Source organism: Volvox carteri, assembly GCF_000143455.1.
Source record: "Volvox carteri f. nagariensis unplaced genomic scaffold VOLCAscaffold_8, whole genome shotgun sequence".
Classification (NCBI taxonomy): domain Eukaryota; kingdom Viridiplantae; phylum Chlorophyta; class Chlorophyceae; order Chlamydomonadales; family Volvocaceae; genus Volvox; species Volvox carteri.
Genome location: NW_003307551.1, coordinates 2,289,306 through 2,309,928, shown reverse-complemented (window position 1 = coordinate 2,309,928; position 20,623 = coordinate 2,289,306). Strand labels below are relative to the sequence as shown.

At 55.4% G+C, this 20,623-nt stretch overlaps 4 protein-coding genes across 4 annotated transcripts; 1 reads left to right on the top strand and 3 right to left on the bottom strand.

Annotated features, from left to right (window-relative positions):
• Nucleotides 1–729: 729 nt before the first annotated feature.
• Nucleotides 730–5,275, bottom strand: VOLCADRAFT_88411 (uncharacterized protein; the record flags this gene model as incomplete). Its single annotated transcript, XM_002947919.1, has 8 exons — nt 730–850; nt 1,055–1,263; nt 1,707–1,873; nt 2,598–2,734; nt 3,491–3,592; nt 3,910–4,127; nt 4,595–4,701; nt 5,194–5,275. The coding sequence occupies 8 exons, from the start codon at nt 5,273–5,275 to the stop codon at nt 730–732; spliced, it is 1,143 nt and encodes a 380-aa protein (XP_002947965.1).
• Nucleotides 5,276–5,812: 537 nt separating this feature from the next.
• VOLCADRAFT_103748 (uncharacterized protein) lies at nt 5,813–11,410 on the bottom strand (the record flags this gene model as incomplete). Its single annotated transcript, XM_002947918.1, has 15 exons — nt 5,813–6,511; nt 6,776–6,928; nt 7,227–7,351; nt 7,689–7,833; nt 8,020–8,158; nt 8,425–8,498; nt 8,862–8,977; nt 9,318–9,381; nt 9,473–9,571; nt 9,772–9,927; nt 10,145–10,300; nt 10,633–10,863; nt 10,974–11,006; nt 11,093–11,221; nt 11,318–11,410. 15 exons carry the CDS (start codon nt 11,408–11,410, stop codon nt 6,416–6,418), a joined length of 1,809 nt encoding a protein of 602 aa, XP_002947964.1. The 3' UTR covers nt 5,813–6,415.
• Nucleotides 11,411–12,845: 1,435 nt separating this feature from the next.
• VOLCADRAFT_103747 (uncharacterized protein) lies at nt 12,846–16,353 on the bottom strand (the record flags this gene model as incomplete). The annotated part of the gene is made up of 9 exons (XM_002947917.1): nt 16,231–16,353; nt 15,597–15,803; nt 15,104–15,370; nt 14,892–14,928; nt 14,437–14,594; nt 14,144–14,294; nt 13,859–13,930; nt 13,273–13,505; nt 12,846–13,103 (listed from the first exon to the last, which is right to left on the bottom strand). Exons 2-9 carry the CDS (start codon nt 15,789–15,791, stop codon nt 12,846–12,848), a joined length of 1,371 nt encoding a protein of 456 aa, XP_002947963.1. The 5' UTR covers nt 15,792–15,803; nt 16,231–16,353.
• A 147-nt stretch (nt 16,354–16,500) lies between these two features.
• Nucleotides 16,501–20,437, top strand: VOLCADRAFT_73591 (uncharacterized protein). The gene is made up of 13 exons (XM_002948069.1): nt 16,501–16,762; nt 16,833–16,910; nt 16,972–17,027; nt 17,156–17,650; nt 17,787–17,834; nt 18,122–18,218; nt 18,516–18,616; nt 18,701–18,871; nt 19,010–19,147; nt 19,226–19,628; nt 19,706–19,785; nt 19,846–19,947; nt 20,083–20,437. Exons 1-10 carry the CDS (start codon nt 16,744–16,746, stop codon nt 19,277–19,279), a joined length of 1,257 nt encoding a protein of 418 aa, XP_002948115.1. The 5' UTR covers nt 16,501–16,743; the 3' UTR covers nt 19,280–19,628; nt 19,706–19,785; nt 19,846–19,947; nt 20,083–20,437.
• The last annotated feature ends 186 nt before the right edge of the window (nt 20,438–20,623 follow it).

Genomic DNA, 20,623 nt, shown 5'->3' with positions numbered 1-20,623 from the left:
CCAACCTAACCCAGCTAGCGCCTACGCCGACGTAGCGCGAACCAACAAAAGACAAAGCCGGACCCGCTAGGACGCACCTGGCCAGGCGGCACAAGCGGCGAGCAGGAGGAGGGGGTAGGACCGGTGGAGAGAAGGGAGGAGGGGGAGAGGGAGGAGGGGGAGAAAGAGGATAAAAACACAAAACATACGTATACACACAACCGGAGCGCGTAACGGCGCAGATATCAATTACATTTGTCGTGATTCGAGCAGGCAGCCACGCTCGTACAAAAAGACGATGCCCCAGGAGGGGGGTTGTGGGTGTGCCGTACAGCCGTACCGCACGTGCGTGTACGAGTCAGTTCTAGCTGTGCTGCTAGGGACCCCTCCAAATAGTCAAGTGCCGTACAGCCCTGGGTGACTCTAAACCCAGATGTCCCCCGTTCATTCCCCCGCCTAACCAGATCTCCCTCCAGTTGTTGTCGTACAGTGGTTCCTCTGCTGCGGCTGTACACACTCTCCGTCGCACCCGCCAGGCCGCTGCGGCTCCGCCCGCCGCAATGGCCGTGGGGGCCCCCGAACGAGGGGGGAGGGGAGCCGGGGGGGAAGGGCCGGGGGGCCCCCGTGAGACAGCGTGTAGGCTTGCGGGGACAGAGGCGGGGGTATGCGGTTGAGGGAAAGAGAGCAGAGACAGAAGGCCTCTCATGTGGGCTGCGCTGTGTTTATTGTGTTGTTTAGCTACGTAATTACTTAGCTAAACAACACAATAAACACCGCACACGTGATGTGATGCGATGTGTGGTCCAGCACGTGGACGGGCGGGGGGGGCAGGGGGGCGGAACGACGCCCCGGTTGCCCAACCTCAAGTGTGCTGCGTGCGCGTGCGTGTGGGTATGTGACCGCGTACCCCCCAACCCCAACCCCCAACCCCCAACCCCAACCCTCATACGACCCGGTTGCTGTTGTTGCTTCCTCAGGGTTTTGCACGTAGAGGTTCCCTTCCCATCCGCTCGCACCTTCAACTCCCTCCCACAGCCTTCGAACCCCACGCAGCCACCACCCAGCCACCACCCACCGTAGCAGTGAGCCGATGGCATCTGCCGCAGTCGCCGCCACCGTCAGCAGCGCCGACAGCACCGACAGCGCTATGGAGAAGATGACCGTGAAGGCCACCGCCCCGCTCAGCACGGTGGCCCCGGTACCCAGCAGCCGCAACATCATGGCCGCCAGCGAGAAGCAGCCAGCAACGAGCCGCAACCAGGAACGGAAAATACCCAGAAAGATCTAGAAATCGCGAGGGATGGGGAACGGGGGGCGCGACGAGCGTTTGTATGTATGTATGCATGTATGGGTGTATGTATGCATGTATGGCTGATGAAGGATTCTATGCTAATGCTAAAGTACACCGGTATGACCTACAGCCTTGTCGACGTCCCGAGCGAGCGAGCACCCACTCATTGCCGGGGTGTGGAGTGTAGAGTGGGGGTGGGGTGCGGGGTGGGGGGTGGGGTGCGGGGTGGGCCCTCGTCCCAAGTGAACACCAACCGGAGCTAGGGAGGCCCCTGAGGCGTTCCAAGATGATGTAGGTTTTACCACACACACACACACACACTCCCCGACCGCTGAGGACCTACGGATTGGGGACTTGAAGAAGCAGACGAAGGATCTCCACCCTAGGGGAGGCACACGGTGTTTCTGTTGGCCTCCCCTCCCCCCTTCCCCCCTACCTGTGCAAACTCCAGCCACGTACGTCCCCGCGTGAGGCGGTAGCGCTGCTGCAGCTGACGACTGATATGCGCCAGGTTGGGGCTGGCGGCCGCCGCCAGACGCCGCAGCGGCAGACCGCCCTCCCACCCCACCGCCGCCGGACCCCCCGCCACCGTGGGACCAGCACCTGACAACTCACATACATACATGCACCACATCACAACACATTACATGCGGAATGGTAGCACCAGTAGCAGTAGCAATAACCGCAATACCAGTAACAGCAGTAACAGTAGCAGCAGTAGCAGTAACAGCACTAGCACTAGCAGGAGTAGCAGTAACGGCATCAGCAGTAACAGCAGTAGCAGTAGCAGTAGCTGCCACATCGCCGCTCGTCCCGCCGATCCCGCCGGGTGGAGAGGAAGAGGAGGTTGGGGGGAAACTATACCATGGTACAAAATCCAAATGCCGCCGTCCAAAGCAAGGACGCGGCAGGCCGTCATTCCAGAAGCCATAGCCCCCCCAAGAAATCTCCCAACATTGTGCAGTCGTACGACTGTGTGTATCCGCAGCACCCCAGGGGTTACTTGGAGAAAGCCGCCAGGACACTGCCCACGAAAGGCTGGCCGAGGGGTGGCAGATAACTTTTCCTTAACCCCAAAACCTGGGCTGCCCAGCGGGACCCCCCTCCCGCTGCAGCAGTATCTCCCAAATCCCCCCCGGCCCCTCGCCCTCCCTCCCGCCCTCCCTCCCTCCGCCCTCCCTCCCTCCCTCCCTAAACCCCCTCCCCCCCTCCCTCCCTCCCTCCCTCCCTCCCTCCTGCCCTCCCTCCCTCCCCCCCTCCCGCCCTAACCCCCCACACATCCTGCACCTACGCGTGCCGTGCAATCCCCCCCTTCGCGCCTCCCTACCCGCGGCCATACTCTCCTCCTCCGCCCGAGCCCCCTCCCTGGCCTCCCGTACAGCCGCCTCCACCACCCCCTCCAGCCCCAAGGGGGGGGCGGCGTCAGGGAAGGACTCCAACCAAGGGCCTAAGCTGCCGGCCAGCCTGTACGACAGGTGTGAATGGAGGGCGGGCAGCAATACGGGGTGGCGTGGTAGCGATTGCAAAAAGGGAGGGTGGAAAACAAAGTGAAAACACAACACGGCCCTCCCCGGCCCCTTCACGATTTCCTCGCACTACCACTGCATTGTTTGACGCGGACACTGTCCCCTCCCAGGTCCTAACGCGTACCGCACAAAGCTAAGCGCTCTCCACGCACCCCGCACTGTCATCCGCAACAACCCCTCGTGCCGCATCCTCCGCAGCCCCAGCTCACGCACCCACGCGCCCCCTCACCACCTGCACCAACGCGACCACATCTCCGCGAAACACCCGCCTGGCCCCAACACACACCCGACCTCCGGCTCCCTTTCAACTCCTCTCCCAACCCCCTTTAGCCTTCTCCCTAAACCCAGCTCCGAACCCTCCCCCGGCCCCCAATCCTCCAATCCAACCCACTTGATTTCATCTCACGTCATCCTTTTCTCTTCTCACGTCAGTTTTTATTGCTCTTTCGCCGCCTTTACACCTACCTTTTTTACGGCTTGGTTCTACTGCTCTTCTTCCGCTCTTATTTTAGTCTTGGCGGCTATGTAGGTAGTTTTCCGCTGTCGTCATCACTCTACATCATCCCGAGGACGGCTTCTTCACAACCGCCGATTGGTTAGTTCTGCCTTTCTTTACATCCGCCGCAACAGTTTTTCCTTGGCATCAGCTTCACTCGCTCGTGGGGTTCATCTTCCCCTCCAATCCCGCACCCACCAAGGCGGTGCCACCCCCGCCGCAATGAAGCCCCGAGCGTACTCTCGGCTGTGCGCCCACAGCTCCACGCCCAGGCTCAGGAACACGGGCTCCCGACACCACCTGCAGCCACACGCGAGATATCCCGGGCGGGATGGGGCGTGCGTGTGGGAAGATGTGATGTGCGGCGCCAGGAAGGGATACGTGCAGGATGGAGGGCTCGCTCGGCCTCCGCGCGAGACGCCGTTCGTGGCTAGGGTGGTCAAGTAGAGTAGCTGCGGGTTGCGGAGGAGGGCAACACGCCGGGACGGAGGTGCAGCAGGCAGGCAGGCAGCGAAAGAGGAAACTTAACTCGTCCGCACTGAGCAATATTCTTGTACAGCACGAAGCGCACAACGCACAGCGCACAGCATGCCGGAGGTGATGCTCCGGGCGCACACCTCTCCAGCGCCACCAGCGCACGCCCCTCGGGGAAGTCGGACAGCCGGTAGCGAGGTTCCGGAGCCAGCGCCATCACGGGTCCCGCCACATCCTCAATCGCTGCCCCCCCGCCGCTGCCACCGAGCAGGATCGGCGGGGCAATGCTCTTGATCGCCGCCGCTGCGGCAGCCGTTGCACCGGCGCGGCGGCCCTTGCCCACGGCATGTACGGCCTCGGGCTGCAGGCGGCCAAATCACGGGCGCCGCAGGCAGGGAGGACGTGTGCGAGCTACCGACTACCCAATACCCATCCCCCCTCACTTTCTCCCGGGTCGTGCGCCCATCTGTGCCTGCCTCGCGCCGCATTCCACCTTGCCCTTCACCTCACCATATCACCACCATTAGCGAGTTGTGGGTTGTAAATTTTGGATTTGATGCCGTCAACATGCTGGTGTCAGCCCGTATCGTGTCGTAACGTACGGTAGCGTACAGCACCGTGGGGGTCCTATGCAGCGATGGTGCACGCCAGTGGAAAAGCTAGGTCCGTGCGGAGTGCGCCCCACCCCCCATGTCCACCCGCAAACTGCGGGTTCTTACACCATAACTTGTCCATAATATTCTCGCTAACCCGGCTGGTTCGCGGTCCTGATTCCGGTGTCCTGGGTCCTTCCCCGCCCCTCCCCGTCAGGACGCAGAGCCGCCTCACCGCCACCTCGCCGCCCAGAGGTTCCGAAGCACTGGCAGTTGCAAAGATGTACAGCGCCGGATAGGTTACCAGCGTCGTTAGGAAATCAGTTAGCTTGTGTTGCTCCTCTGGGATAGGGATGGAGGGAAAGGAACGGGGGTTTTGATTTGGAAACTGCTGCGAGCCGGGGCAGGGAGATAGTATTGCGGGCCGTTTGTTGGGGCCCTGCATAAAGCCTAACGGGCATGGCGAGACGATGAGTGGCCCGGGCTATCTTCACGGTCGTGTTGATGTGCGTGTCCATTGCAAGCTTGGACGTCAGGTGCAATCCCGGCGTGAACCGGGGGCCCACCTCTGGCCCCGACTCAAGCTAGTGTTCCCTTGCTTGCGCTAATCATTCGCTTGGGCTCATGGTACACACATCAGGTGATATGCGGGTGAGAAATTATGGAGCTGGGGTTGCCAAGGAGGGGCAAACCCCCAACGGCCGTATGAGAAAAACAAACACTGGAAGCGCGCACAATAACATTCAGAGAGCTCAAGTAACCGCGCCGGCACCGCGTCGGGAAAGAAGCGAGTCGCGCGGCGTTTCAATAATTGGACCCTTTGTTTCTGCGTACCTGCTGCGGCAGTCGCCTCCCCCGTGGCCATCCTGCGCACGGTATTGGCCGTGGACAATACATGGCCCAGCATTGCCGCCATGCTGGCCCCGCACACACACACACACAGAGGTACCGCGCAAGTTCGAAATGTCGCGAAATTTTAGTACTCAGTCGCCTTGCAAAGCGAAGAGGGACCTACTTCATAAGCTTCAACTGCTTAGGGATCTCTGTTGATTTCCAAAAGTAGTGAAGTTATTGAGGCAGCGGTTGCGGGCCACCGATGGTACGCTTCCCATGGTCACGTCCACGTCACACGACCAAGGGACTGGAAGCCATCCGTACTGACGTCTGAGACATATCAGCACTTCATCGTTGGTTGAGGAGCTAACCTGGTGAAAATTCGCAACGCGATGGGGTTTCTTACTGGATATTTTTGGCTGTCACAGGCTGTGAAGCGAGTGATTTTAGGCTCGCCGAACCATGGGTCTCTTTTGTATGACAGCCATGAGAAGCATTATTGCAAATATCGATTGCGCATTCATGTTAGCGAAACGGTTCTGAAACAGCTTTCTCTAAACGTTCTGTGAGCGCGAGTGCAAAAGCAAGTGACGGCTTTGCAACACGGCTTTGGGGTCAGGGCGATAAAGCGATGTTACAAAGTTCACTGGATTCCAAATGCTTGGACACATCGTTTAGGCCGCTTTCAGCCTTTCGCGCCTCTTACAACATGCACACGTTGGCCGGAATCACAGTCGGCAGTCCTGCGCAGCGGATCTCCGATCAGAGGAAAGGCATACTCACGTGAACTGCATGTACCGCCGCACGGAACCTTTGCAAAAGCTGCGTGCTGCAAGGGTCCCGAGATTCTTCTACGCACGCAATGGGGTTGGCCCATAGGCTCAGCACTCTATTGTTTATGCCTTAATTCACACAGCCGCGCTGCCGCGACCGCTGGGCCATCGTGATTCAGCTTCCATATAACAAGACTCTGCAGTACAGTACTGGCGGCTTGACGAAGCGCGCACATCCATGAACCCGTTGTGAACAGGTACAGCTATGCGGGGCGCTCGGGGAACAACATAAGGCTCGCTGCAACCAGCGATTGCCCAGTCCAGTCCCGCGAAAGATATATCAGCCTTATCAAAGCTAATTCAACACACAAGAAGATAGGCCACAGCATTTTACGTGCTCCTCGCAACCCATGGAGAGCCGAACAAGACAGCAGCCAGGCAGTGGCCCATCAGTAAGCACCAAAGACCGTCGTGGTCAAGCCTTCCAGCTCGCGCTTGGCAGCGTTGAGGGCGTCCTGGCCAGGCGCCAGCTTGCGACTCACCTCCTGCAAGATGGGCCACATGCAAATCGTACTAGCTTGGAATGGCTATTAAATAATCCGATTGATGCAAGGCTATCAAATAATTCATTTGCGCGGCACCCGACTCGCTATCACCATGCCATAAAATCCAACTTCGCTTCACAGCCAAGGGCCCATGCTGCTTATGCTCTACCCAATCCAACCTCGAACGCCTTGGGAATTGCTGCACAGGCGAAGCTCACGTTCACAGCCCGACCAATAACACACATTCAGGTAGTAATAACTCACGCTCATGCCGGTTCCCTTCTTGACGAGGTCGATGCGGTCCGCCAGCTGCTTGTAGTAGCGACCCTGCAGGGAGCGAGTCTTTTCCAGCACGTCGCGGACCTGGGCAGCCACGCGGACAGAGCGGGACTCCACAGCGAGCAGCAGCGGCTTAACCTGCAACCGATGGACGGCGGGGAACAGGATGAGACTTTGGGATGAAGCAGGGAAAGGGCTGACACCGTGCGGCGACGACACGGAATGACCTGCACCTAAACAGGATACCCTCGAGTACAGGCTTAATGTAGCCTGGAACTGTGGGTACGAATCCATCGTCGACATTGCCGCATAGGTGAGTTCATTCATTCACTTAAACGCCAATTGAAGACAGCAGCGACAAACCGTGCACCAAACCGCACCAACAATGCACATGTTCATATGCATACGAAGTGGCACCCCAGCCCATATCACCTACCTTCTCCTCCAGATCCTTGAGCCGCTTCTCCACATTCGCCTTCTCACGCTGCGCCGCGTCCACGTCCGCCGCATCCCGCACCTGGTTGGTAGCGCGAGTCAGCCCCGCCAGGACGGTCGCCTCATCTGTATAATGGCGCAGGGGGCACGGGACAACAGTTAGCCACAACACACTGTAGTGCAAAGGCAGGTAGGTTCAAGTCCGTGTGTGATGGATCCGCCATAAAGCGTGGCGCCGCCTCCCGGCCGAGGGACTGGAATTGCAAAAACTTTCCTTCACAAGTCTGGGCTGCACTGCTTACGAGGCTTGCGTACACATGGCACAATGGCCAGGTGAATGCAACAGCGATGGTCCCCTACTATCACCAGAAATGGAGAATGGTTGCTCGGCTGAAATATGGCAAACACGGCAAAAGTCATCACGAATAACCAACCTATAAGAACAGCTCCCTTTCACCCTCACCCTCGAGCAGAGCCTGGATTTGCTCCATGTAGGTGGCCAGGACCTCTTTGCTACGAGCCGCCTCCCACTTCTCGTCGCGGGTGATAGTGAACTCCATCCGGTTATAGGCAATCACAGCAACAAACAGGGCGAAGAAGACACCCACCTGCGCACGGAGGCAATTCGCAAAGTGGCAAATAAATGGCCAAGTGCGTTAAGAAAAGCAATCCCTGCCTGCAATAGACGACATCCCCGTACCCCAGCATCTTCCATTGATCATTCCTCGGCTGCTGGAACAACAGCTACATGCACACGGGGTATTCGTAGTTGACATACCGCCAATCCAACGTACCAGCAATAGCGGCTCACGCAGAATGTGGACCTTGTTGAAATCATAGTCAACACTGAACTTGGCGGCGTGTTCCGGCGCCGCAATGTTCTGCTTGTGCAGCACCAGCACAGGCCGGCCGGTAGTGTCCAGGTAAGTGTACCTGGCGCAAGCAGTGGCAGGGGGTAGATGCATGAAAAGTGCTGAATAGAACCAACCGAAGCCTGACGTCTTGATTACTATATAGGGAAAGCTGCTGACTGGGTGTGCAGATGTAGCTGCTTGTCTGTGTGTGCAAAGTCCGCCAACAGGCTCATGCGCATTGCCCAAGCAAGGGCCCTCGGGTCCATGAACATGGGGTCCGTCATATCAATGAGACATTAGCACAGCGGGCTTCAGCAAAAACGCAATACGGCAATGGCAACTCACTTTATGTCGAAGCTCTGCTCCATGTCATAGGGCAGGGATGCCTTGATGTTGGCAGAGCCTTCAGGGAGGACCACCTGTCAGTTAGCAACACGGTACATCGCCGGCACAACGAAAGGGGACTCCCAAAGTAAGATACCGGAGAAAGCCAAACTGGCACACATCCATCCGTTGGCATGTAAACAGCTTATCACTTGAAACCCATCCCTTTATTCGGGGCACCCCCAGCACAGTTACAATAGCTGAATATGAAACCCCCACCGGCTCAATACGCGTGTGAAAGGACGCCCTCCGATAAGCACAGTCCAGAGCCCGTTGTCCAGGAAATACTTTCCCAGGCTTCGTAGCTTGCAGTGCTGCGCACACATATGCACATTCCGAATGCTTGATGATAACGTTTCCAGCCTGAAGGCGCCTTTGGTTCCGGGCTTTGAACCTACCCGCACCACCATGTCCTCAATGAATACGTCCTCCAGAGGGGACGACAGGTCCATGGTGAGGCGCCGCTGGCCGCCCTTCGTGGAAGTAAGGAAGCCCGCCAGGGGCACACTGTAACCTGATGCCGCACATTACAACCAGCAACAAGCTTAGTCTTGCCCTTTCCTTGTGACCATCGGGAGATGCAGGAATCATGTATGGAGGTTTGCATGCGACGGTGGGCTTTTTCGTTAAACGGTAAATTATTACTGTAAGCTAAGGTAGTTTTACAGGAATATAACCAGAAAAGTATGATCAAACTGTAGCTAACAAACAGCTTATTTCGCAAGGGCGAAGCCAACAATGTAGGAGAGGCACCCTTCCTCCGGCGCAGCGACAACTACGGGCGTTGCAATTCACCCTCCATCCCGTACGTCGCACCCAAACAACGTGGCAACTGCAGATATGCATCCACTCACCAATGGTGAAGTCCACCTTCCAGCCGCCCATCAGTGGATAGCGGAGGTCGAAGTCCAGGACAGTCTGTGAAGGCAGCAGGACAGGGCCGAGACAAGTAGGCGGTGGTACGCGAACATTACATGAGCCAACGGACCCCGTCCATAATACAACTTACCGACGCCAACGATTTGCGGACATTGGAGGTGGAGATATTACCAATGAGGTCTACGTAATACATGGAATGCGCTGATGAGGGCAAAACGGCCCGCAGATCCTGTGGAACAAACAAGGGCAAACAGGGCGTACGGTCAGCATACACCGAGGCGTTGATCATGCAACTGGCATCCTAGGTGTTTCCAACTGCAGTTATAACACTTCACCAGCCCCTGATTGCCCTAACGCTGTTGAATCGCGTAACATTGTTGCAAAGGCATGCCAGGCCCGATTCTAATCTCTTAACAGTACGGACCCTACCCTGAAGGAGTTTGCCTTCCCGTTGTACATGTGTCCATACTTCAGACGCGAGAAGGACCCCGTGTGCTTCGCGCCTGCGTTCTTGATCTCGTACTTCCCCTCCACGTAGATGTTACCCCAGTGGGAGACCTCAATCTCCTTCACATATGTCAGAACCTACAAGCAAGTCCCACCAGGAGCACCCAGCTCGGCAACAATACCCAGCTAGCAACAATGCAAATTTGAGAATTATTGCGGAGGGTATCCACCATCACGATGCCCCTTAACCAAGGCCTACTATCGCGCCCCTTCCCCCGGCTTAGGAGCGACATGATTAGGAAAGACAAGTCGCACTGCCCCCGTGGCTCCCTTTCGCCAGTGGTGCACCACTTACGTGCTTAAACGGCTTGTTATTCTCGAAGTGCACCGACAGCTCCTTAACGGCGAAAGGCTTAACAAGGTCATATTTCCCGTACTTAATCTTATTGTCCACCTTGCTGACGGGTTTCTCTTCAGTGTAAGACTTGACGGTGCTGGACGGCAAGGCAACCTGTTGGCGCCCAGTTCGTGACACATGACTTGGCATCAGCCGGACAATCAATGACAAGGGAAGTGGCGCCTGACCTGGGCACCTTGAGTCACAAGCCACACCAACCGACCCTATGCCAGGAAATCATCAGTCTATTAACTGTTACTCTGGTCCTGGTGTAGCCTGTCGCGTTCCCTCCTTTGCCTGTCATCCAGATCCCCAAACACCGTGAACCCCTTGGTGAGGTCATGACACTCCGTAGATCATCCCACATACTCATGTAAGACTGTAGTCAAAACACAAAGTGCCGCGGTGGACTTCGTGACGCCCAAAACGTTGGAATGCAAACGCACCTCAGTCGTCTGGGATGACACGGAGTACGGTGACAGGACATACACGTTGCCCTTATACAACATAAGCTGTGTGTCTGTCTGCGTGATCTCCGCGGGGTATGGCATCTGTGCGTTGGCCAATACAGCTGTGACCGTCAACCCGACGGTTTCGCCAGCGGGAAGTGGATTGGCCAACTTAACGGAGTAGCAAGCAACCTCAGCAGGCGCATCCGCAACCGTGGTCGGCGACACCTAACGTCCAATGCCATTCCATTTTAATGAAACGAAATTTGAGAGGGGTTAGTAACCAACTGGACGTGTAGAGCGAGGACCTCCGTGTATTCCGGCCCTTGTGTTCTTACCGCCAAAGCATGTTTTGAAGATGTCTCCACTACCTGTAGGAGGATTAACCAGATGAATGAGAACGCAGGATCACGACAAGAGCGCGCCCTCCTAGGGGTTCCCGGATCGGCCTACTCACCTTGTAGAACGACAGCACTGCATCGCCACCAAGAGACTCGCAAAGGATAACCTCAGAGACAGCAGAGCTTCCGACATTCTTAACTTTCACAGTCTCGCTGATACGCACAAACTGTGAGTTGAGGCTGATCTGCGCCACCGTATGAAGACAGTTAAGTGTTAAATACAAATGAAATGTACATAACTATTTATCCGTTGGTAAGCCTGCTCATAGCATAATGACTACCTTACGATCAACTTGTTGCAGCTTAATGTTGTCTGCCAGGACGCTGCCAGCCAAGGCCAGCAGCGCAGTTAAAAGGACCTGCGTCCGACGCATCTTTGTTGGAATAAATTCTGTGAGACGAGAACCGTGTGTGTCACCAGACAGTCTGCCTGCATATACAGATGTACGATTTATTTGACCGTTGTACGACACGAAGACCAAGTGGCGTGTCACAGCAGCATCGCATGGGCGAGTCTGGCATTCCCTGCACGCGTTCATTAGTGCTTGCGAACGGATGGCCTGAATTATCGAATGCACGGTGGAATATTAATTATCCGCTTGGCTCAAGGCCATCCGAGCCTTCTTCCCAGCATCTGCAGGGCCGCTGGAAGATGAAGGTTATCATGCTATGGTTCACATGGCTTTATGCAAATATTACATTGAAACACTCTGATTGTAAGATGTGTAAAAGTGCATGCTTCTAAGCCTAATCCTAGTACGGCCAACTCTAGCTATCTCCATTCCCTCGTGCATACTTCCGCAATGCATTGGGTGACCATGACATTTCCCATTAGCGGAAAGCTTCCTTGTGGCCCGTTTTCTCCCAGAAGATGCATCAGTGAAACGAAACACACAAAGGGTAGTCAAGCATATAATAAACGCCACAGCGGGTGGCGTGCCAGCCAAGATGGTTGTGCAAGCCCTCTTGAGGAATTTCTCCAGTGGTAGAGCCCCTACTACATAGGTACATGAAGGGGCCACGAGGCCTCAGGGTAAGGTCTAATGAAGGCACGCTTTGCACTCTGACCCTTGCTGCATTACGAACAAGAGACAAGAGCTTGCATCCAGATACGCATCGAACCTCTTACAGTTGGTTCAGCTGCCTGACATGAAGCAATCGCATGCAGACACGTGTTCGCCTATCTATCTATTGTCGCCTGCCTCCGCAGTGCACTGCGAGGAATCCAGCCCCGGCCAACGCGGCGTCCACCTCCTATATCTACATGCACCCACATGCGTCCACTTCTGCAAGCGTGGCGTGCGCTTCCAACAGCAACGCCTCGTAAACCCAGTCGCAAGCGGGAAATCCAAATCGCAAACATATCTCGCGCGGTGAGGTAATGAATGGACTTAATGTGTTCGCGCAATGCTTATCCGTACAGGAAGACCGCGCGCACGTAACATCAAACCAGCAGTAACCGGTAAAATCACGCAGTGACACGCCAAGGGGACATTTGTGAAGTGCCCTCCGATCGGCATAGGAGGCTTAAATAACTTAACACACTCACAAGTTCCATTCGCGTGGCCATCCCCCGTTCGACAGCCTAGGTGGTGAACAAGGGTAAGGGAGTAACAAGCTCACAATTGCTTGCTGACAAGCCCCGAAGATAAATTTTAATATAATACATTATTCCCGCTGTTAACATTTCACGAAGGATGTTAAGACATGACCCACGCTGAGCCAATTTACCGAACGTGGCGCCCCTCCCTGCACGAAGCAGAGCACGCGCACTACAGCGGCTCTACCCTGTTTGGTCGCCACAGCTCACTAAGGCAACTCTTCGCAGTCCCGTTCCTGACGCGCAGCCGCCTTGGCTGCCACTCTCCTGGCCTCCTCCCTCCAGTCCAACCTCAGTATAATCGCAAAATAAGCTGCCGCCTGTATGGCTGGCCCCAGCAGCATGCCACTGTACATGCCCTCTACGCCCCACTGCAGCACGAAGGCAAGCACCAGGGCAGTTGGGATGGCTGCCACGTAGAAAGCAAATACGTTGACCAACACACCCAGGCGCTGCTTCCCGGCGCCCTGCATGGTAGAAGCACCGGTGGAAGCATCGTTAAGGCCTCGTTGTCACATGCACACACAGACACATACAGACCCCACGAGGGTAAATCCATGCATGGGCCAATCGGCATTGCAAAGGCTCGGCCCCATACCGTTCGTGGCAAGTAATGCCGATCGTAAGTTAACCCACCTGTATGACGCCAGTCATCACCACCTGAGAACCGTCGAACAGCTCCAGCGCCGCTACCAGCACCAACATTCGGCGCAGGTGATACGTGAGGCTCGTGTCGTGGCCATCCGTGAATATAAGAGTCAGCAAACGTTGGGTATGCGGCTCGACCAGCAGCGTGGCTATGCCCACCCAAAGCATTGGGGCCGTGCACAAGGCTGTGAGGGCAGCGTGCCGAGCGGCGCGCGCGCTTCCTGCAGCAAGGTGCAGGTGGCCATAAGGCGATAGCTGCTACAGATGGTGACACAACTCGCAGGAGTTCATCCTGGAGGAAATCGTGATGTCATCATCTGACAGCTGCGCCATGGCCTCATGGCCAAACTGCGTGTGCGTTAGGCCATGGACCTAGGGCAGTGGATTAGATCAGTTAGCTTCAACAAACTGCGCCGGGGCCAACGCCAAGATCCAAACCCTGGAGTGTGTAAAAATGCCCTCTCATGGAGAAGCAAGAGTTAACTTAGTCGCATAGTTCCTGCCAGGCTCTAGAGAAACGTGAATGCAGAGGTGACGAAGTGCACGCGACTAATAAGGGGACCCCTGAGCGCACCTGCGCCAAGCGCGTTGCCGACTTGCGTGCAGGTAGTGACGGCGAATGCGGAAAAGCACATGAACAGGACACCTGAGGGCGGGGAAGCAACGTCATCGGGACATGCAAGGACGTCAGTGCCCCAACATGTTTGTTACAAGGAACCGAGTCGCGAATAGGATATGTGGTATGCGTATATGTGTTTTACGTAGCCTTTAAGGTCGCGACAGCGCTTAGAAGCCATAGTGCATGTAAAAGTGCAGATCCCACCAGTTGCGCTTCAGTCCTGCCAATCTGGGAGCTCACCGTAGATGTTAAAAGAGATGCTGGCCGCTGAAACTGCCGTCCCCGGGTCCGGTAGCTTGCCCGCCGCAACCGTCATGAAGCTGAACCCCCACGACTCCGCACACTTCATGACGCAAGCGGGATACGACAGCTTCCCAAAGGAACGCAGGGCCTGTACGCGTGACACAGCGCCGCAACATTTTGGGGCTCGTCCAGTTGGTGCGTCCGCCCCGGTATGCAAGAGCCTGCGCTACCCCACCATAAAACCACGTTTCCTTGCACGCAAACGCTATGCCTGCAACGAGAGGCCTTACCGTCCAGGTTGACGTCTGCACACCCTGGGCCCCCCAGACACGGGGACCCAGGCCCGAGCAAAGCACGTAGGAGCTGGTCATGAGTAGCACATAGGCTGCGGTGCAGCTGGTCGCCACAGCACCGCCCAGGTAGCCCAGACCCAGCACATGGATCATCACTGCAGCCGGGCCGAGGTTTGGGGCGCAAGACTTAACGCCAAGGCCACACGCGTGCGTTGTGGCTCACGGAAGGCGCCTATTCAAGTCCGGAGGCCTGGCCAATGCCTGGCATGAGCCGATGCACAAGACGGTAATACGCTGCCACAACACCGTTGGATAAAGGGGTACAGGTCCACACACACACACACACACACACACACACACACACACCACGCAAGGACGGCACAATCCATATGCAGGGTGGCTAATCGGTGTTCGGCCACAGTAGGCGTCGGTTGTGCAGCTCCCACACGTACCATAGTTGGTGGAAATGTGCAGCGTCAGGGCAATCACCTGCGGTGCGGGGACTCTTTTCAGGCTAGGACAGCACAGCACAGCCTTGTTGGTCTATGCTTTCTCGCGTGGTCGAAAATTAAAACTCTGCTAAATACGTCAACTGTCTCGAACGGTGTTCCCATTACGCATGCGCTCCAATGGGGGCATCCAACCCAAACCTAATCCTCTCTACCTGTATGATCATTTGAGGCGCCGTAATTCGCTGTGCAACCAGCACGCTATTCATGGGCCTGTTGAAGGACTCGAAAATCAACGACGGCAGCATTAGCCGCACGTACCGCCCCGCCATGATGCCCAGGTCTTCTTCCGTCTCCTCACGCCGCAGCAGCAGCGGCAGAGCCCCCAGCAGTGCCAGGAGCGGCGCTAGGTGTAGCAGCAGGAACAAGGTGGCGACACGGAAATGGGCGCCCATGGCCGCAAGGTTGCCAGCGCCGTATGCCTGGGAAGCAAGGGAACCCAATCAATGCCGCTGCGTCCCTAGGCAACAATTCGGGCAGCCGCGAAACGGCAATAGCCCAACATGAGCAGCCCAGGGCCATGCGCACCAGCCGCGCCAGGGCCCTTTCAGCAGCCTCATCACGAGCCGGGACGGATTTAGTTCACGCGCGGGTTTGACCAATCTAGGGAGAGCTCCGTATGGCGAGCCACGAGCCAAGTGCGCACACCTGGGATGCGAGCGTGTCAAGTCCGCCCACCAAGCCGTACAGAACCGTTCGGCCAAGCATGCCCACAATTGATGTGCCTAGCGCCGCTGCGGCCAGGCTGTCTGTACCCAAATGTCCGACGAAGGCTAGGGTCGAAAGATTAATGCCGTACGCACACGTGAGGTTGAGGAGCAATGGGATGAACAAGACGCTCATCTGCGCGAGGTTCTGCATCCCAGGGTACATTGCAGATGGCGACGTTCATGCTTGGACTTGGACACAACTTGGGATGGTGACTGTCTGTTGGGATCCCTCGGTGCAAATGACTTTCGGAACGGGCAAGCGGCTAGCGTCTGCACCTTTAACTGCTAGCGTTGATATGAGTCTTTTCGCTTTACATATTGCAAACAGTTAGGAGTAAATATTGTGCCCGCGATGCGTCGCGGGAGGAGGTCCACTATGTCCAGTTTAGGTGTTGCTGTCGGCTCAGTTGCCCGCCAAAAACGTCTGTTGGGCAGTCCCGCTTAAAAAGCGCTGTCCCAGCCTTCCGCTATTAATAAGGGGCGCTGGCCATACTTCAATAGCGGGTTTAAACACTGGACGTATCACACCAGCTGCCGCTAGCCACGTGGGCCATTACAGAGCGAAAGAGTACCTTGATTACCGATGGGCCGTCAAAGCCGCCTAGGTTTTCTTCGTCCTGCCCCGTGCCCCGAGGCTGGGTGGACTCCAGCAGGGGCTCTTCAAGAAAATTCGTACTTTGTTCATTACCATTGTGTTCTGCCATGATGCCAGGCAAGTCCCAGAACGCGGATTATTGGAAGGCGACAATAATTTTGTTGTCTTTGGGGAGCGCTCCGGAACCAGAAATTTCAGTTTCAAAACCTTGTTGCAGGATGATTGCATGTACCACAGTTTGCTTTGATAAGATTCGCATGGTAGGCAAATTGTTCCATGAAAGGTTACATGCCTTTACGCAGGCGCAGCTGCTTCGCCTTGAACTGAACCGAGTTTTGCATAGAATACTGCAGCACTTTACTTGTCGGTGACGGATATAATTGAACTGTGTTTGAGGGATCCTGCAAACTACGTGCATACGTTCTCTGAGCCCGCCAAAGTCTATCGGGCCGACTAGCCAGCGCGGCAGTGCATTTTTGACAGAGAGGAAATGGGCCGCGATGAGGAAGGTCGGATAGTAATCTAGAAACTAGCAAGGATACTCGCGTTAAACTGAAGTGCCACTTTGCAACCGTGCAGATTATCCTGACGAGGTGGAGGAGCGACTGACCAACGAAGAGTATAAGATTTGGAAAAAGAACACTCCATTCCTTTATGGTAAGCACCAGCACCTGTGTCTGAGCCAAAGAATGGAACTGACTGTGGATTCCCCGCGCAGATCTTGTGGTGACTCACGCGTTGGAGTGGCCCAGCCTTACTGTGCAATGGCTTCCAGTAAGATTGGCCAGGGTGTGCTTGGGCATGTGGTTTGCTCGGCTGTCGGGTTTGTCGTTTGGGTAGGGAGGCTACTGGCACACCCGAAGTTAAAAACCCCGCGCACACCGGGTGCCTCTTCCCCGCAGGACAAGGAGATTGTTCCGGGGAAGGACTACTCCAAGCAAAAGCTTATACTCGGGACGCATACGTCAGACAATGAGCAGAATTACCTTATGATTGCGGAGGTGCAGCTGCCATTGGAGGAATCCGAGCTGGACGGCCGGGGATATGATGATGAGCGTAACGAAGTTGGAGGATTTGGCGGCGCCCACGGCAAGGTGCACGTGATCCAGCAGATCAACCATGACGGCGAGGTCAACCGCGCGCGGCACATGCCGCAGGATAAGTTTATTATTGCAACGAAGACAATCAGCGCGGACGTCTACGTGTTTGATTACTCCAAACACCCCTCAAAGCCGCAGTCGGATGGGCTCTGTCGGCCAAACCTCGTGCTTACTGGGCATAAGACAGAGGGATATGGGCTGGCGTGGTCGCCATACATGCCCGGAAACCTCCTTTCTGGCTCTGACGACGCTCAAATCTGCCTTTGGGATATCCAAGCAACACCGAAGAACGTGAATGTAAGTTTTAGCATGGTCACCAAGGCAGAATGATTACGGTGGACGGAATTTGTCAATTCGGTGTCCTGGAACTGTATCGTTGTGAACTTTCATCGTAAGCCGGTGCTGATTGGAGGGCATGCCCATGAACGTGCAGAAACTTGCGGCCAGGACGATATACCAAGAGCATCAGGGCGTTGTGGAGGTAAGTGTGCGCTACCTGGTATTGTAGGTTCATCTGAACCCTGACGGCATGGCCGCACAAGATTGGGGACGGTCTAAGTCGTCAGACGACGTAAGATCTTCTGGCCTGCTACCCTAGCGCAACTCATTACCGCGTCACTGGAGCAGTGTACGGCGGAACTCATGCCGCCTAGGGAAGCCAGTTCTAGATTTAGCTTCAGTTTGCACTGGTCTTCACTTCCGTGCATTCATGGGTGCTGCGCTTTCGGGAGTACAGTCCCTGATCTCTACATCTTAATGGTCACGTAGGACGTGGCATGGCACTGCCACCACGCTGACATCTTCGGCTCTGTTGGCGATGACAAGCAGCTCATTCTCTGGGACGTACGGCGCCCACCTAACCAAGGTGAGCATTCAAGCGGTAGCGGTAGCTAGGCAGGACGGCCTGTGGTCAACCTGTTCACGCGAAGTCGGGTGTCCTGGATTGAAAAGGGTTTGGAAGGCCACTTGCTTTGCAACCCCCGTCATCCGATATGTGGCGGGGTTGTGTCCGCCCTAAATGCGCCTTGGATACTGGATAGACATGATGGCGGCGGCATCCTAAGTGTTAAAGCATACAGTCATGTCACATCCTGTGGTATCCGCCTTAGTTTCCCATGGTGTGGTATTGCGACCTAACTGAACGCCCACGAAACATATGCAGGCGTCATGATAGCAGCTGAGGCGCACACAGCTGAAGTCAACTGCATCGCGTTCAATCCGCTGAATCCAAACATTCTTGCAACAGGCTCCGCAGACAAGACGGTACGCACCTCAGCTGGAAAGGTCATTTGGGAGTTAAACCCCAGAATTAGATCAGACGTTAAAAGACCTCCCTTCGCTGTATAGGTTGCCTTGCACGACTGGCGTAACCTCAGCCAGCGGTTGCACGTATTCGAGTGCCACGCTGACGAGGTCTTCCAGATCGGGTGGAGTCCCAAGAACGAGACTATCCTGGCATCGTGCGGCGCGGACCGGCGTGTAATGGTGTGGGACCTGTCACGCATTGGCGATGAGCAGGTACACAATATGTTGCGTTTCCTGTACAGATTCTGGGTCTCATAGTAGTTCCGTACTTGTTGTAATGTGTTAAGTTACGCGGATGCTCCAAAGCACGGCCTTCTGAAGATACCTTGCTCTATCTTGCTGCTTTGCCAGACTCCCGAGGATGCCGAGGACGGCCCGCCGGAGCTTCTCTTCATCCATGGCGGACACACCTCGAAAATCTCTGACTTAGCATGGAACCCGAATGACGACTGGGTGGTGGCGTCGGTTGCAGAAGATAACATTCTGCAGGTGCGTATGTTTCACCTTACGTGGCTGGGTTTCCAATGTGTTCTTTCCAGCTAAAGCGAGATCTCTCTGCCCGTGCAGATCTGGCAAATGGCATTCAACATTTACGAGGAGCCGGACAACATGGCAATTTAAGGGTGCTTCTGGGAAATTTTTACATTTGCTTTGACCGTCACTATTATTACACGTCGTGTATAAAGCTGTGAACGTCGGTTGATAAAAGTTGGGGCTGTGTTTTACAGCGGTGAAGGGAAGGATCAGGTGGAAAACGAGATCACATCACAATTTTGACTACGTGGCACACGTGTTGAGTATGCATAGGTGGTTTTCACAAAAGTATCATTACACTGTAACCGTTTGGACAAACAACTCTTGTTTGATGTACAGCGGTTTATGCTCGTGACGCAGCAGCCGCTTGGGCCGAAATTTTCTCTTGAAGGATTGCCTGAACTTGCATGAGGACATTCTGGCGCTGACGGAGTGTCTGCGCAACAAACAAGGTGACAGCAGGATGATTTAGTGTGGTGCACTGGTCCGTTCACTACCGGCATTGTGACTTACTGCTTGGACAGTTCCGACATTCTCGTGTAACGTCTTGATTCGCCGGTCGTAATATTTCATGGCATCAGCCGTAGCCATCTGTAAACAAGAGCGTCATAATTGCTCCACATAAAGTTTACGACTTGAGGGTGAACATACCTCTACATAGTAGCCTGTGCCAATATCCACCAGGACCTTCTCCACGTCGTCCACCTCTCCCGAGACGTAAAGGGAACTCGTCAGCGGGAGCATGATAGATTGGCCTGGTGGCACATGCGTTACCGTGAGGAAACCGTACGGATATAAAACACATACAACGAAGACTACGCCCCCGAATGCATTTCCCCTATTTTAGACCATGTCACGCTCCGTTATGTCACCGCGGCCATGAAGCATACCAGTCTTTGAAGCCGCGAGCTGCTCAACCGCCTTCTTGGAGTTGCTAAAAGTGTTGGCTGCTCTCGCGAGGGCTTGTGCGCCCTCACCCAGCCTTTGGATTTCATTGTTCAAGCTAGAGCGCAGGTCCAAAAGCTGCTGCGCGCCAAGGCTCTCCAGTTGGATGGGCTCGACAGCCTCCTTCGGCGGCATGGCCTTTTAGATCTGTAATGCTAAGCGAATTACGTTTTATATAGTTCAAAAAACGCTCGCCGTAACGTGTGGAGTCGAGCAAAGCTGCCCGGTAGGCCGTTCCGATTATTGCTGTTATGAAGGCTATATAACGCTACAGAATAGACAGGCTCGGTTGATGGCAATGGACACATTAAAATTAATTCGGCTTAGCAGTCAGAGAAAAATGACTATTCCTCTCTTTCGTACAGTCCTGCGCGGGACATCACCCTGCCTATCCTTATTCTGGGCTATCCTTCACCTTACAGGAGGTACTCATACTCTCGGCGAATAGGACTTTGACGTGTACCTTTACTTCTATGGTTAGGCCAG